Consider the following 17,740-nt stretch of genomic DNA (forward strand, 5'->3'; position numbering starts at 1 on the left):
ATAATATATTTTTATTTTAATCTCATCATTAATTTTTTCAGAGAATCGAGTTCAATGGATATTCTATCTTTGTCTCATTCTAACTTATGAAAAAAAAAGACAAAACACGATTCTCCTATCCTTATTCTCTTAGACTGTACAGCTTTAGATTACGTACCATTTCATCATAAAGCTTTTGAATAAAAAAAATGTCCACTATTTTGTGAAGAAAAATAGTGAACATAATGTGAAAAAAGCGGACTGGCCGCTCAAATAGTGGACACCTGGCAACCCTACGATTGCCCCTGGTTCGGACCGGTTCTATAGAACCAGTAGTAAAACTGGTGGGAGGCTCCGTTGTGAACCGGTAGTAAAGGTAAGTAGAACCCACCTCTGGGTATCCCTCAAACTACCTAATTTGGATTTCATGCATGGGTAGGATTATTTTGACTACTCAAAAAGTGGTGCAGGGAGAACTGAGGTCACTATTTAAAGCCTCCTCCATTTAAAAGCACCTTCATGTGTTCTGGATGAGGTGTATCATTTACTCAGCCAGGAGCATATTACTCCTAAAGAGAGAATATCCAACTGGCCCATCGTATTGCATCCTGAACTAGAATACCATCAGAATAACAGAAGTTTTTATGCAAGGTCCCATATGTGATATTATGTGATAGGTCCCATAATGGATGAACATCTGCCCCTGGGACAAGCCAACTTCCAACAAAACTGGAGCTGTGTTGATCAGGTGCGAAGCCTAACAGGCTATACTGAAACAGGATTCCAACAAGACCTATAAAGCACAGCTGTGTTCATGGACCTAACTATGGCACACAAGGTAATTTGGAAGGCTGGGTTGTTATACAAACTGTGCTATATTAGCCCCTACAAAAATCTTTGTTGATTAATTAATAGCATGCTGAGTGATAGATTCAGATAATAATGGGGGACAACATAAGTAAGATTAAACAACAGCTTCCCACAAGGCTCTATAATGGCACCTACACTATTCAATTTATGCTGATGGTCTGGCCATAGCAGAACAAGCAAAACACATGGAGGTGGCAGACAGTCTTCTGTCCAAAGACCCTAAGATTTTGGGGAAATTCTTCACTGATTGGAAGCTCACTCCTAGTGCTAGCCAAATGGTAATTACGTGCTTCCTCCTTAACAACAAACTAGCATAACCCAGGGGTGAAATGCTCCCGGTTCAGACCAGATCGCCTGATCCGGTAGTGATGGCGGCAGGTGGTTCGGAGAACCGGTAGCAAAAATCCCTGCGCTTCCCCTCCCCCCCATGCCCAGCTGAGCCGTGCGATCATCAGAGGCTGGTTTTTTTACTTTTAAAAGCATTTTTTCTACAACCTCTTCGGCCGAAAAAATGCTTTTAAAAGTAAAAAAAAAGCTTCTGATAATCGTGCGGCTCAGCTTGGGATCGTCAGAGGCTTTTAAAAGCATTTTTTCTGCAACCTCTTAAGGTTCTGGAAAAAATGCTTTTAAAAGTTAAAAAAAAAAGTTGGCCATGCCCACCCAGTCACATTAACCCCCCACCCCATCAAGCCACACCCACAGAACCGGTAGTAACAAATTTTAGATTTCACCCCTGGCATAACCCCTATCCAAAGTACCTTGGAGTAACATTGAACCTGACTCTCTCTTATAAGATACATCTAGAGAATACGGTGGCAAAAATCAATATTAGAAACAACATACTCCAGAAATTGTGCAGACCTAAATGGGGAGCTTCAGCTGCTACCCTCAGGTCAAAAGCCGTGGTGGTGCAGTGGTTAGAATGCACCACTGCAGGCTACTTCTGCTGACTGCCAGCAATTCGGCAGTTCAAATTTCACCAGGCTCAGGGTTGACTCAGCCTTTCATCCTTCCAAGAATGACAAAATGAGGACCCAGATTGTTGGGGGCAATGTAATGCTGACTCTATAAACTGCTTAGAGAGGGCTGAAAAGCACTCTTAAGTGCTATCATTATTGCCATCCGCCTAGGGCTGATCTACTCCACAGCAGAATTCTGTGCCCCTGCATGGTGGCCATACTAGTGAGCTAGATGCCAGACTCAATGACACAATGAGGATTATTAGTGGATATATTAAAAATGCTCTGATTTGCTGGCTTCCTGTTCTGAGCCATATAGCACCATCACCTTTACAAAGGCAAAATGCACTAGTGAAAGAATATAGAAAAAGTATGAACAACTCATTCCTACTGGTGCACACCAACCTTCCTCATTTTCTGCCAAAATTAGATAAATGATTTTGGCAGATAAATAAAGTGCCTTTATTGGCACTTGCACAACATTTGCTCAGCAACTTTAACATTGATTCCCAATGGAAAGCCAATTTGGTTGCTCAACGTCCAGACATAGGACATATAAATGAGCCCACAGGCTTTGAAGTACCCCACCAGCAATCGACATTCTTCAATAGAATTTCCACCTCACTTGGTATCTGCCAGGACTTTTTGCACAAATGGGGCATAGCATCCTCTCCTCAGTGTGACTACAGGATCCCATTGTATTTGAAGTAAATGATGCTGCGCTTCCATGGATAGATGGCGTAGACCAGTGATGGCTAACCTTTTTGCTGTCGTATGCCGAAAGCAGGGGGAATGCGGGGGGGTCGTGCGCAAGTGTGCCCACACCCATAATTCAATGCGTTCCCCCCCTGCACGCATGCACTCGTGACCCCCCACGCTCCCCCCGCTTTTGGCACGCGATGGCCCGGTGGGCCCGGTAGGCCTGTTTTTTGCCCTCCCCAGGCTCCAGGGGCTTTCTAAGAGCCTGGGGAGGGTGAAAACGCCTTCTCCACCCACCTGGAGGCCATCCGGAGGGTGGAAACAGCCCGTTTCCTGACTTCCGGTGGGCCCGGAAGGCCCGAAAATCAGCTGGCCGGCCCGCACATGTGCACTGGAGCTGGGTTAGGGCAACACTTGCGTGCCCACAGATATGTGCCCACATGTGCCATAGGTTCGTCATCACGGGCGTAGACATTGGTAAATGAATATAGATTTTTTAATTTATATTTTATTGTGTTTTTTAATCTAGATAAAATGTTAATATGTATATATATCGCAAGTCCATGTATAATATGACATATGCTAAATAAAATAAATTATGTGCAAGAAATCAGTCTGCTATTCTCTGAATCCATCCTCCAAAACATATTATAAATTTTATACCATACATAATCAAGGTCACTTTTCTCTGAAGCATCTCAAATCTTTTAGGACATTTGGAAATGTGATGGATAAAGTTGCTTTTTCCACACTTTAAGACCCCAAATATTAGAGCTCAATTTGCAATGTTACATGTTGAAATCAAATCAGGTTATATATCCCACTGAAAACCTTGCAGTATGTCTGAATGCATATATATAAAGCAGTGAAACGTGAAAACTTACCAATCAAAAACTGGATGGTATAGCAGAGACACAATACAGACTTTCGAGGTAAAAGTCACTGGATCCCAAGCCCAAAAATCTCCAGGAGAAACGTAAGAAAGACTTATCTCTAAGTTCCGGGAGAAATATAGTACATATTGAATGAGTAATGTGACTCACTCTTGTTCGGTGAAACTCAAAATGTAAATTCATATCATTAAAGGCAGCCAGGATGTAACCTTAAAACCAAATAGGAATGAGAAGGAACTAAAGCTTCTCCATTTCACTTTTTTGGAGCAGGTCCTATTAATATCTACTGTAATAACAAGCTTGATTTTATAACCAGCTGCATGCAGGAGGAAGAGGTATCTGTTAAAGTCAAATGGCCATTAAATCTGAATGTTTGTAAAATTTACCAGCATTGTCCAGATTTATTAAGTCAAACAATGAGGTTTATCCATTGTTTGGAGACACAATCCACATTCATATGATGGCCATGGCCAGGGGGGCCTTCTATAAGGTTTGCCTGATGCGCCAATTGCGCCCCTTTCTGGATCAGGACTCCTTATGCACAGTCACCCATGCCCTCGTCATGTCTTGCCTGGACTATTGTAACGCTCTCTACATGGAGCTCCCCTTGAGGTGCACCCAGAGGCTCCAACTGGTCCAGAATGCAGCCGCGCAGGTGATTATGGGAGCCACAGGGCGCTCCCACGTAACACCTCTCCTGCGCAAGCTGCACTGGCTCGCAGTGGTCTTCCGGGTGCGCTTCAAGGTGTTGGTTCTCACCTTTAAAACACTCCATGGCATAGGGCCGGGATATCTGCGAGACCGCCTGCTGCTACCGATAACCTCCCACCGGCCAGTACGCTCGCACAGAGAGGGCCTCCTCAAGGTGCCGTCGGCCAAGCAATGTCGGCTGGCGGCCCCCGGGGGAGTCTTCTCTGTGGGGGCACCCAACCTGTGGAATGAGCTACCTCCTGGAATACGACTGATCCAGGACCTCCGCGCTTTCCGAAAGGCCCTGAAGACTTATTTATTCCAACAAGCTGGCCTAGCTTAAATGGTTTTAATGGGATTTTTAAATTTTTGATTTTATTGATTCTGGGTTTTAAATTGGGAACTTTTCAATTTTGTAGATTTGGGATTTTAAATTGGAAATGCCGATGATTTAATTTATTTTAGTTTTTTCTAACTTTTGTACTATATGTTTTAAGTTTGGCTGTCCACCGCCCTGAGTCCCCCTGGGGAGAAGGGCAGTATATAAGTTAAAGGAAGGAAGGAAGGAAGGAAGGAAGGAAGGAAGGAAGGAAGGAAGGAAGGAAGGAAGGAAGGAAGAAAGAAAGAAAGAAAGAAAGAAAGAAAGAAAGAAAGAAAGAAAGAAAGAAAGAAAGAAAGAAAGAAAGAAAGAAAGAAAGAAAGAAAGAAAGAAATTTGGATTTTGTCTGTTTCATCCAAAGTCCACTGACTTTCTCTCTGTCTCTGTCTGTCTCTGTCTCTGTCTCTGTCTCTCTCTGTGTGTGTGTGTGTATGTGTAAAATTGAGATTCTAGTGTATATTTCCTTAGAGTTAACTGCTTATTCATCTGATAGACTTTGGTTAGTGACTGCCTTGGGCAATGACAATGTTCAGTTACATGATGAAAAAGTAACTTTTTTCAGTTGCAATCCAGATTGTCTAGTACACAGACATGAATTTCATATGATTTTTTTATTTATTTTTTTAAAGGAGAAAAACTGTAAGTCATCAAACTGCAGCCAGGTATAGGGCAAATTTAATGTAAATGGAGATGCAATGTACTTGAGCTCAGATGATCATTTAATGCAGACTTAATACAACAGAACATAGAATCATGGGGCTGGAAGAGATCTTGGAGGGTTCTTGAACCCTGTTCGGAGGGAATTAGGAGACCAAATACGATTCTAGTAGAATGGTTGTCCAATGGATTTTTGAAAACCTACAGTAATGCAGCATCCACAGGGAGGCAAGCTACAGGTAGCCTTTGACTTACAACAGTTCATTTAGTGGCCATTCAAAATTATAACAGCACTGAAAAAAGTGACTTATGCACATTTTCACACTTGCAACCACTGCAGCATCTCCATGGTCAATGCAATCAAAATTCACTTAGCAATTGACTCATATTTATGGCGGTTGCAGTGTCCTGGGATCATGTGATCACTTTTTGCAACCTTCTGACAAGCAAAAATCAACAAGGAAGCCAGATTCACTTTAGCAATCATGCTACTAACTTAACAGCTGCAGTGATTGACTTAACAATCGTGGCAAGAAAGGTTATAAAAATGGGGCAAAACTCACTTAGAAACATAAATTTTGGGGTCAATTGTCGTAATTCGAGGATTCCTTGTAGTTCTATTGATTAGCTGTTGTCACAGTCAGAAAATTTCTTCTTACTTCTAGGTTGGATAGATCTCTCTTTAACTAGCTTCCACCCATTATTTCTTCTCTTGTCCTCTGGTGCTTTGGTGAATAAATCAATCCTCTCCTCTTTGTGTCAGCCCCTCAAGTACTAGAGGACAGTTACCATGTCCCTCCAAATCCTTCTCTTCAATAGGGTAGACATACCTAACTCCCTCAACCGTTCTTTATGCTTCTGCACTATCATACAATAATCCCAAAGAGAGGATACTCTGACCCAGAGCCACTTTCAAAAATACCCTCACTATCCACATTCAAAAGGGGATCTCAAGCTATTCTTCTTTATGCTATATAGTTCTTGGGGTAAAGCAAAGGTTAGCAGAAAAAAATATACCAACCTTTTATTATCAATAAATACCACATCGTTCAAAGAGAATTCTGTATATGGGACTTTTTTGTCCTGTCAGTTTTACATTCCCTGCATTTTTCTTCGCAACATTTTGGAAATGGTCGCTTCTGTTTTACTATCTTTCTGAAATTATGGGTCCATTTTAAGGGAGAAAAGGCTACTTTGAACAATTATTCCTTTTCGTTTCAAAAAAATAGGAATCAAGATTCCCTAGTCTTTGGTAAACCTGACATTTTTAAAGAATCAATACTTTAGAAATATTGTCTTCCTTTGTGTTTAAAGGTTGGGACATATTTATTCAAAAGTTACACCATTATTTTCAAAAGAATTTACATTACATCAGTTTTCTTTTAAACTTCAATAGTGTGCCTCAGACTAAACTTCTCAAATTGTCAACACTTAAAACAGAGTATTTTTAAAACTTTAAATGATCTGCATTAAAATATGTCGCCATTTTCAGTATTTAAAAATCTCTTCACTATATCCTTTATCAAGACAAGTTAGGCTTATATACAATGTAAAACAGGGAAACATTAAAGAATACGTGTCATGCCCCCCATCGGAGCCTGAATATGCAGAGGATGAGCTGGAGCTGGAGCCGACAGACATCGAGGGGGCAGCTTCATTAGGTTGGAGGAATGTGGGGAGGAGCAGGCAGAGGTAGCCCAGGGCCCCTCAGCATTGGGATGGCTTGTCAGCAGGGAGGAACGGGGGCAGGAGGGAGGCAAACACTGGACATGAAGTGATGGAGCTCAGGCGATGAGCAAGGACCTCTCTCTCTTGATCCCCGAGCATGGAGAGTGGAGAGAAGGCAGGAACAGTGCAGGCCAACCTGACAACTCGGGAGGAGAGCACCCTGCCCCTCTTCACAAGGCACACCTGGGGACTGAGATTTAAGGAGACATTGTGGGGAGGGGCATTTGTCAGGAGCAAACGCTGAATTGGTAGAATTTGGTGTACCGGTATAGACATTTGGAGTTTGCAGGACTGCTTGCTTCTTCCTTACTTTGTGGACTCAGTGCCTTGTTCCTGACTTCATGGACTCATTGTTCCTTATTTCGTGGACTCATTTCCCTGTTCCTTTGCTTTGCGGGACTCAGCGCAGCCAGAAGCTGCCATGTGTGTGTGTGTGTGCACTTGCTCTGGGACTTGCCAAGAACATGGGAGCGTTTGGGGGAAAATTTGGAGCATTAATGGGGAGTTTGAACTCTCAGCTGGCTATGTGACTTTTGTGCCTTGTCCCAGGTGATCACAATATATGACAGGAATACTGATAACAAGACACTCATTATCTATTAAAATAAGGACTTCATATTTTCTTCAAACATATATCTACATATTATACATCGGACACGATTTATATGTGACTCAAACGTCTTAGCTTCAATCCACTTTTTTGTCTTCCTTTAAAGTATTATTATCCTTCCAGTGTTACAAAACATATTTATTATTTTCAGCAGGAGTTCTTCCACAAAAAGAATTTTGTAGATTGTGATGGTTCATTAACTTTTCAGGATCCAATATATCAGCATCTGCAGTATATTTTCATTCTTTACTTTTAGTGAAGTCATACAATTTCCACTTCTGAGCAAAATGCAACACTTTCTTCCTCTGGTCTTCAAAATTTTCTCGCAGTCCTTTCCTCCAAAGCCGTGGTTCCAAATCTAGCATGCCACCAATTATTTCCTTTCAAAATAGAAAAGAATATTATTTTTCTTAAAATAACCAGAAAAACCCACACCTGTTCGAACAAAGAGTGTCAAGCAGGAAAAGAAAATCATTCTAGCTTTGCATGTTAAGAAGAGATGAGTCATCTAACTGGCTACCACATTAAAATGTTTTATGCATGCTACACCTCCCAAAGGCCATGGGAGGCTGGGGGTGGAATATGGATTTGAACTAAAATAATTCCCAATTCAGCCCCTACAGAACTAGGTAACATACCTGGAGTTATTCCATAAAATCTATTCCCGATGCTTGTAGGAACAGAATATATCAGCTTTTTAAAAAGCTAATATATTAATAATTTTCTTTAAGGAAATAGTTACTGGTAGTTTTCACGGTGCATGGTGAGAGGTTTAACAATCAATTAAACCCCTGATACAATGTTTACATTCTCAGGTAATTCTGAAGAATATAGTTATAAAACTGTGGGGGGTAATCCTCTTGGCCTACAGTAAATGTCTTAAGTAAATACATAGAAAACACTAATCTTATAGAAAAGGAGCTGAACATTTTAATACCTTTCCAAAGTAACGAGGGAACTTGTATTGATTTTCAATGACGTGAGCGAATCCACCTTGGAGGCCAAAATCTACAGAGAAGTAAGGCAAACCTTTTGGCACCTAAGTACAAAACAAATAAATAAATAAGAACAATAATAATCCAGACAGTGCATTAATTATTTCTTTCAAACATATTAAATTCAAAATCCTTAAAATGTTTAAATTAATGGTTGGCTTATTTATTTACCTTCAGATAGTTTCCAAAAGTTTCCAAATTTACGCAAACTAAATCAGAAATGGGTAGGTGCTTTTGAAGAGTTTGGGGAAGGAGGGGGGGGGGTGCCAGAGAAACTTTGCTTTTTGTCCATGAAGACATATAACCATTTAAAATACTGTATATTTTTGGAACATTGTTTTTAAATATTCTGTATTGCACATAGCTTTATAAGTAGCTGAGTTTGGCCTGTATTCCCACTATTCTTTGATGGAGTCAGAAAAACAAAAGTGTTAGATTTCCTGATCAAACTTGTGAGTAGAAGGAGGTAAATGTAGGATAAGAGGTCCATGCCTAGCTGGTAATTGTCAGTTTCTGGCTAAAGCTAAAATTTTTGCACGGTGGGTTTAATCTCCTTAACAACCTATGACAAATGGGAGACACGGTGGAAGAAACCCCCAAAGGACAAATTGTTGTCACATGGTCTCTCATCAGAGCTTTCGTTACCAATGAAATACAAGTAGAGGTTGTCTTAAACAATGAGCTAGGTAAAGATAAAGGTTCCCCTCGCACATATGTGCTAGTTGTTCCCGACTCTAGGGGGCAGTGCTCATCTCCGTTTCAAAGCCGAAGAGCCAACGCTGTCCGAAGATGTCTTTGTGGTCATGTGGCTGGCATGACTAAATGCCAAAGGCACACGGAACGCTGTTACCTTCCCACCAAAGGTGGTCCATTTTTCTACTTGCATTTTTTATGTGCTTTCGAACTGCTAGGTTGGCAGAAGCTGGGACAAGGAATGGGAGCTCACTCCATTACGCGGCACTAGGGATTCAAACCGCTGAACTGCCGACCTTTTGATCGACAAGCTCAGTGTCTTAACCACTGAGCCACCACGTCCCTATGTAAAATGTATCTATGTAAAACGTTACCGATGTAAAATGGCAAACTGGCCTACTTTTAGTAATCAATAATGTTAGGACTTCAAGACTCAACATTAATATCAAGCCAATTAGTATCTTACAACTTTAGAATTGCCTAAGTAGCAAAGAACTTTCTCTTGGGCCCGCTTTAACATTCTGCTATCTGCCTTGCTAGAAGGCTTGTTTAGTAAGATTTCCTCGGAGGAGCAAGCATGCCAAATGTTGAAGAAACTAAATGCATCCTAACAATTGATGTCTCCAGTAATTGTTATCCAGGCAATTACAGTATCTCCTCCTGCTGTTAAACAGGCAGCCTGGGCAAATTGGTACCTACAGAGGGGAAACTGTAATGGACTACAGTGAAGCAGCAATTTCCCAGGAAGACAGGCGAGACAAGAGGCATCGTAGCCCAGAGCTGGATTCAGAGGAAGAATGTTAGAATAGTCACTCCCTAAAATTTCTCAGGATGTATCCATTAGGATGAGAATAATAAGGGTTTAGACTGGCAAGATTCTGTCTATTGTGCGTAAACAAATAAAGAACTGAACTTTTGGCTGGATTGTGATATGTCATTCTTGGACTAAGCCTGACACAGTCAGGCATTACATATATAGACATACTTACATGTGTATTACACATTTGGTCAAATTCTGTGAACTGGAAGGTAAAGCCCTGTCTGAGAAAATAGAATAGGATAGGATAGGGTAGGATAGGATAGGGTAGGGTAGGGTAGGGTAGGGTAGGGTAGGGGTAGGGGTAGGGGTAGGGGTAGGAATAGGGGTAGGGATAGGGGGATAGGGATAGGGGAATAGGAATAGGATAGAATTCTTTATTGGCCAAGTGTGATTGGACACACAAGGAATTTGTCTTAGGTGTATATGCTCTCATTGTACATAAGGAGAATAAAATACATTCATTATTCCTACAAAACATTCCTACAAAATAGTGAATTTGGATAAAGGAAGTCATGATATTGTGTAAGCACTGTTTTTGAATTCTACATATCTTATGTGTAATATTGCTGAGTTGTGATTATAATAAAGTTTCATGCATTCATTCTACAAATTTTTAATACTGTTTAAAACTGTTAGGAAACTGATGTGCAAAAGTTTGTTTCTTTATTTTAAACTGTCATTAAGACAAACAGTGATAAACAGAAACAGCACTCTGGGCCACTTGCCACGATCATATGAACGCCATCACAGGGCAGTCAAGGGGCTATTTAATGAAGCACTAATTCTTAAACAAACAAAAAAATCCAGACTTAATCATTTGCAAGAGACTTAAGACAACCTTATGTGCATGTCGTTAGTAAATAATTAAAAAGTTAAAAATTGGAATCCTGGACTAGATGAAAACTACGAACATTGCAATGCGAGTCCAGAGTCTCCTCCTGCCAACAGAGGAAATGATGTAATTCTTCACCTTCCTCCAATCCCAAAACACAAAAGTGTCGAGCAGCACTCCAGTACAGGGGTCTCCAACCTTGGCAACTTTAAGACTTGTGGACTTCAACTCCCAGAATTCCTCAGCCAGCAATTGGCTGAGGAATTCTGGGAGTTGAAGTCCACAAGTCTTAAAGTCGCCAAGGTTGGAGACCCCTGCTCCAGTATATAACATCCATTCATTCAGCAAAGCTATCTCTTTCAGGGAGATTCCTCCACAATCAAGAGCTTTCCAGGGTTGAAATGTCCTGAGAGCTGAGAGGGGGAGGAGATGGAATATCGGCTCCAGATATCAAGAAGCCAGCCGTGAAAACCAAGGAAACATCGGCAGATGTGTACCAGAGCCAAAAGACTTTCTCATAACAATACCAGGAGACTCCACTGGACAATGCAATCTGGTCTAATAGGGGGAGGGAGAATCGAAACTTTAACGATGTGGTTTTTTTTTTTTAAATTAGATTTATATGCCGCCCTTTTCCGGAGACTCAGGGCGGCTTACAATGCGTTAAGCAATAGCCTTCATACTTTTGTATATTTTATACAAAGTCAGCTTATTGCCCCCACAACTGGGTCCTCAATTTACCTACCTTAGAAAGGATGGAAGGCTGAGTCAACCTTGAGCCTGGGGAGATTCGAACATGCAATAATTGCAGACAGCTGAATGTTAATAACAGGCTTTTAGTCTGTTGAGCTATCCAGGCTCAACAGAGGGTTTGTGCGGGAAATAGTTTAGATCTGGTTTTGCCCTCTTCTTTGCCAAAATTATGTACTCAATAAAGTTTTGCATTAAGAGATCGGATCGTCTCGGCCATGCTGGCTTTGGTTGGGTTTGCGGGAGGAACGTTGACATGTATTTTCTTTCCAGTCAAATTTAAAAAGCCAGCTGTCTAGAATTATAATACAAAAAAAATTCCAGAGTCTTTAAGAAAATGATGGGAACCAATAGCAAATAAAGGCTGACTAATTCTTGTGGAGAACTTCTAAACCTCTACTTATCTCAAAAATATAGGATGTCTTATCTAGGGACATCCTGTATTCTCCAACAGTGCAAACATCCAACATTTATTTCTATGGCAGGCTTAGTGATATGAATAATCTGGGGAGGGTGTTCTAAGAATTCATCAATACTTCTAAGCACACACTTCCCACTGATGTGCAAATAAAAGGCATGTAAAGCTATGTTAGCTAGACATGTTACCATGCCTTAATTTTTTCCCCAAAACCTTGAGTTTAAATTTGCTTTGCAAAATTCATTTTGATGCCTTTCCATAGTCAATTTAAAGTTGAAGAATAACCAGAGAAAGTTAAGTGGGAATGCCAGGCAAAGAAAGAAAGAAAAAAAAAAAAGGAGCACAAATGATTTTATGGTAAAAGCACTTAGTCCTGAAACTTAGTTTTGCAACTATAAAATGAAATGAAGGTTGATACTTTACTTTTTATTCTGAAAATAAATGATCCTAATATTACTACATGCTTTTATGATTTAAGAGAATGGTGTTAAATAACCCATTACATAATTCACTCATTTTTCTTCTATATAAAGTCAAATAACACAGGAGCACACATTAATAAAAAAAAATTTAAAAAAAAAATTGGCACTGGATGGGAAACTATATAATAAATAGGGAATAAGTAACATTTTTGCCTATCTTAATCTTGTACCTTTAATTTCTCTGACTTATTAATTGTTCTTTTCCCAGCCTAAAGTTGGTTAGAATGAAATGTAATAGACACACTGCAAAGCAAAACATCATTCTCCGGTATTATTTTCAATGGTGTTTCTGTGACCAAGATAAAGTATTATAAAAATAAAATGGATCCAAAGGGCATCTATCTGCACAGGAAAACAAAGATGAAGGTAAGCCGGAATGAGAGGAGAGCTTTCTGTGGCTTGCAACACAATGGTGGGTGGCAACCTCATTAATTTGCCTGCTGATAAACAAACTTTTTGGCAGGCCTGTCAGCTATGAGGGCCTTGTTGTAAATAGGCAAGTGCTGCCTGTGTAAAGGTATCCATGGCATGCTTTCAAAATTACAAAATGTCGCCTAATCCTGAACTAGAAGGTTTGTTCTTTGTATGATTTAGAATCTATTTTCTCGAAATATCAAAGCCATTTTATAGCTATTGAAGTTGAGGAGGGAGGCAGGGGGGGAGAGGGAGAGGCAGGGGGAGAGGAAGAGGAAGAGAGGGAGGGAGAGGGAGGAGGAGAGAGAGAGAAAAAGAGATTTTGGGAACTTCTAAATAAACACTTACTTGCCCTGAAGAACTATGAATTAGGAGTTACAGCAAGATAAATAATAGCTGCTACCCTGTTTCCCTGAAAATAAGACCCAACCAGAAAATAAGTCCTAGCATGATTTTTCAGGATGCTCGTAATATAAGCCATACCACCAAAATAAGCCCCAGTTAAGATTGTCAGCCAGATGGATGCATTTAGTACCGTATTTCCCCCAAAATAAGACCTAACCAGAAAATAAGCCCTAATGCGTCTTTTGGAGCAAAAATTAATATGAGACCCAGTCTCATTTTCGGGGAAACATGGTAGGTCTGTACAAATACTGGATGAGACATTTCAGTTGACAGATTGAAATGGATCTAGTAATTAGATTTCCCTGCATAGTGAACTCCCAACGTAATGAATTCCCAAAATAGTGAACATTGTGGTTTAGGTGTTTCGACTAGATTTATTTATCCAATTTCTACATTGCCCATCTCAACTAACCTAAGTGACTTTAGACGGTTTACAAATAAAAAACATATAGCAACGTAAAAACAGAGTTAAAAACAGAGTTAAAAATGATTTAAAAACAAATTGAAATTTCGAGGTTATAGATTTAAAGCTTAAATAAATTAATTTATTTATTAAATTAAAGAGGCTTTGAAAAGTTAAAGATTCAAGTCTAGCCTCCACCATGGAATCTCAGTAAGTGATTTTGGGCCAATCATTATTTCTTGGTCCAAAATACCTCAGAGAGTAGCTATGTGGAAAATAAAAATGAATCAAGTTCTCTTTATTAGCAGCACTGAAGCCCTGGAAGAAAGGCAGGATAATAAAGTAAAGTAAAACAGCCTTTCTTCCCAATTCTGCATCATAGCTCTTCTGAAGGAAATAAACCATCTAGCTGAAAATTTCAAATTATTCCAAGTGAATGTGTAACCCAATTTGAGCTCCCAGAAGCCACTGCATATAAATGCAAGCCATGCATCTTTCACTAAACTTTTCGTGAACTTAATGGGACTCAACAGAGTAATTACATATGTAAGACATGGAACTGAAGCAGACAAAATCTGTCAATAAATACCTTCAAGAATTACCTTACGAGATAATTAAAAAGTATTCCCATTGATATCTCTCAAAGTTTCCTTGAAATATACCAGTCACTATGGTTAGATTTAGCCTTGGAATTCAGATGTGTTTTTTCCATCAACTTTATTTAATGTATTTTTCTATGTAGTCTTTTATTATAAAAATGCTGTCTTTTAAAAGCACGGCTCCCATTCACATGTAGAAATCGGCTTTGCATTATAAGCCACAAGCTTGGAATACTTACCGATTTGCGAACATCTTTTGAGCCTAGATTAATTAGTTTTTTATTCATGGCCCACTCTTCATCTGATTCCATTATAGCTTTCTGGGGGAAAAATATTGCAAGAATATATAAAACGTCCACAACATGGCAAAATATGACACAAAATAGAATTCATTTGGACCTTTCCCCACCCCCCGACCCCCAAATTATGATCAGAAGGGAGACTGCATATTCTTTTTTTTCCCCCTGTTCAATTGTGTCAGATTAAAATAATGTAGTTATTTTAGCAAGGTTTTTCAGAAGTGGTTTGCCATTGCCTCCTTCTCAGTGCTGCAAGAAAGTGACTGGCCCAAGGTCACCTAGCTGGCTTTTATGCCTGACAGTCTCCTGGTTTCTAGCTTTTGATACACCTTAACCACTATGCCAAACCGGCTCTCAGAAATTTCATTAGTACATATTAATTAGGTAATTCAATTTATGTATTAGATTAAAGCATAATGAAGACTGATGTAGTAAGAACTTTACTCTGTAGCTTTCTCTTTTTATTTTACTGTTTCAGAACTGCAGTTTAACTGTAATCTGACATAAATTAGTTCAAAATAAGAAATTTCGCTTTATAGAATTATACATGCTATTGCCTCTTAATAATTGTGACAATTATGTGAAGTCTATTTATGTGTGTACACACTCCCATACCACCACTATCACCATATGGAGAGGAGAGGAGAGGAGAGGAGAGGAGAGGAGAGGAGAGGAGAGGGGAGGGGAGGGGAGGGGAGAGGGGAGGGGAGGGGAGGGGAGGGGAGGGGAGAGGAGAGGAGAGGAGAGGAGAGGAGAGGAGAGGAGAGGAGAGGAGAGGAAAGGAAAGGAAAGGAAAGGAAAGGAAAGGAAAGGAAAGGAAAGGAAAGGAAAGGAAAGGAAAGGAAAGGAAAGGAAAGGAAAGGAAAGGAAAGGAAAGGAAAGGAAAGGAAAGGAGGAGGGGAGGGAAAGGGGAGGGGAGGGGAGGGAGGGAAAGGGAAGGGAAGGGAAGGGAAGGGAAGGGAAGGGAAGGGAAGGGAAGGGAAGGAAAGGAAAGGAAAGGAAAGGAAAGGAAAGGAAAGGAAAGGAAAGGAAAGGAGGAGGGGAGGGAAAGGGGAGGGGAGGGGAGGGAGGGAAAGGGAAGGGAAGGGAAGGAAAGGAAAGGAAAGGAAAGGAAAGGAAAGGAAAGGAAAGGAAAGGAAAGGAAAGGAAAGGAAAGGAAAGGAAAGGAAAGGAAAGGAAAGGAAAGGAAAGGAAATTCAGGCCACAGAATCATAATGTCAGTAAAAACTCCCATATTTACTAATATCTTCACATGCCATTTAAATTGCTTCAAAATATACAGTATATAAAAGGCATGTTGGGTTCAACATGTCTGTTGAAACGAACATATCCAAATCAGCCATCTTTAGAAAAAAAATTGATTTCCATTTTACAACATCCTATATTTCACTTCTACTAGTGGGTCTCATTCATGAAAAAAAGTTTGCTTTCTCCTCATTGATCCTCTGGGAAGTAGATCAAAGCAGATAACATTAACTCCACAGCGAGTTTAATATGACTATTTCCAGGTAGTGGCATACTTTAAAAATACTTTATTGCTAAAAAAAAATGAAAAAGAAAAAAAAAAGAAAAGAAAAAAAGAATCATCATCTGAGCCTTCAAAAACAATAACCTTTTTGCTGATGGAAGGTCTTCTAAAAAAAAACAGTTTCTATGAAGCACCTATAAAAAGAAGTACAATAATATGAGATATGCCTGTACTAGTTTTGGCTAACTTTCTTATAAAAACAAATCATTTAAGAACCTGAATACAATATTATCATGAGTAGTTTCACATAATTCATTTTAAGGTTGCTATGCATTAGGGTCAAAAGAAAACCAGAGATGTTTAAAAAAATGTTACCTTGAAATAGATGGGAGCCATATCCCCCACTTCTTTTGGGAGAGGAATACATTCATATACCATGTGGTATTGTTTGCTTATACTTAAATTTGTCTCCAGAAAGACACAATCCAATTCTTCAGCTTCAAACATCTTTACCAAGGTTTTTCTGAATACCTGGTACAAGAAAAGGTGGGGTGGAGGGGAGGAAGGGAGAGAGATAGAAAAGAAAACAATAGTTTCCAACCTTAACATTATTAGGCAATGTGACTATGCAAATGTCTGAAGTGAACTGAGAAGTTTTACACTTTTCATAGTATTAGAAGAAATCCAGTCTGGTTCCAAGTCGGGAGGGGAAAAAAACGCTGGAAATAAAATGGAGGCTGGCTACAAGAAAAAAAGGTCTCAGTTTATTTGGTTTCCAGAAACTTCAGGGACAGCAGCATGTTTCTGGGGTGGCTGACAAAATGGCTGAGTGAGTGGATGGATTTTTATAGGGTTCTGGGGTTTGGTGATTGAGATGCTCCATGGGGTTGGGAAATGTAGTGAGCCTTGTGTCTTTTGCTATTCCAATGGTAGTGGGCAAATCCTATAAGGTCCTAAAGGTCACATCCTGTCCTTAGAATTTGAGTGGGGGGATGTAAATTCTTAATTTGATCAGCTCCAGCCTTCTGTGGGAGTTTGTGGCTGAAGGGGTTTTGTTTATGAATAGATTGGCCCAGTCTTTCTGAATGGATACAAAATCTCCTATCCAAAAGACCAGTCTCTTCTGCTTGGGGCTGCTTTCTGCCTTTGTTAAGACTTTTCTCCATTTCTCCTTTAGGGGAAATATTCTATCCTGCCTCTTTTAAATATTAAGAGTAAAGAATATTTTAATCGGGGGGGGAGGCTTCCTACATTTTGCATTTTTACTGCATGCAAAATAAAATATAATGAACTGATAATTGAACATATTGGGTAATTTTAAATATTTATACAATATGCAGAATGTCAGAGGAACTTCTTGTGGAGTTCTTGGTGCAGAGAGCCTTCTTATATGTCAAAGGAAAGGTGTACCGAAGTTCATTTATTGGACAGCATAAATGGAAGTAGAAACAACAGGAGGTCCTTTAGGCACATTTACACAGAAGTTAATCTCTTGTCTTATATTGACTTCAAATGCCACCATTCTTCCACTCTGCCTTCCAATTACATAATTTGTCAAAACGTGACATTTTCATCAGACTTTATTGACCTTTAAGCGCAATAATAATATTCCCTTAAAGAAAAGCAATCATAGATCTCTCATCTCTGTTCGGCAGAAGTTTATCCAACCTGTTAACTGTAACAGACTTGACCTCTGTT

At 39.8% G+C, this 17,740-nt stretch overlaps 1 protein-coding gene across 3 annotated transcripts in view; it reads right to left on the reverse strand.

The window, feature by feature from the left end:
* Positions 1-6,427: 6,427 nt before the first annotated feature.
* CWF19L2 (CWF19 like cell cycle control factor 2) overlaps positions 6,428-17,740 on the reverse strand; it is a 103,451-nt gene continuing 92,138 nt past the window's right edge. For all 3 annotated transcript variants that reach the window (XM_034409464.2, XM_034409455.3, XM_087894646.1), the window contains 4 exons: positions 16,418-16,573; positions 14,515-14,595; positions 8,402-8,503; positions 6,428-7,844 (listed from right to left, as the gene is read on the reverse strand). In XM_034409464.2, the coding sequence (XP_034265355.2) occupies positions 7,704-7,844; positions 8,402-8,503; positions 14,515-14,595; positions 16,418-16,573 (480 nt within the window). In that variant the 3' untranslated portion in view covers positions 6,428-7,703. The remainder of the gene's footprint in view (positions 7,845-8,401; positions 8,504-14,514; positions 14,596-16,417; positions 16,574-17,740) is intronic.

The sequence above is a fragment of the Pantherophis guttatus genome, chromosome 5 (assembly GCF_059756535.1).
Source record: "Pantherophis guttatus breed Tessera chromosome 5, ASM5975653v1, whole genome shotgun sequence".
Classification (NCBI taxonomy): Eukaryota; Metazoa; Chordata; class Lepidosauria; order Squamata; family Colubridae; genus Pantherophis; species Pantherophis guttatus.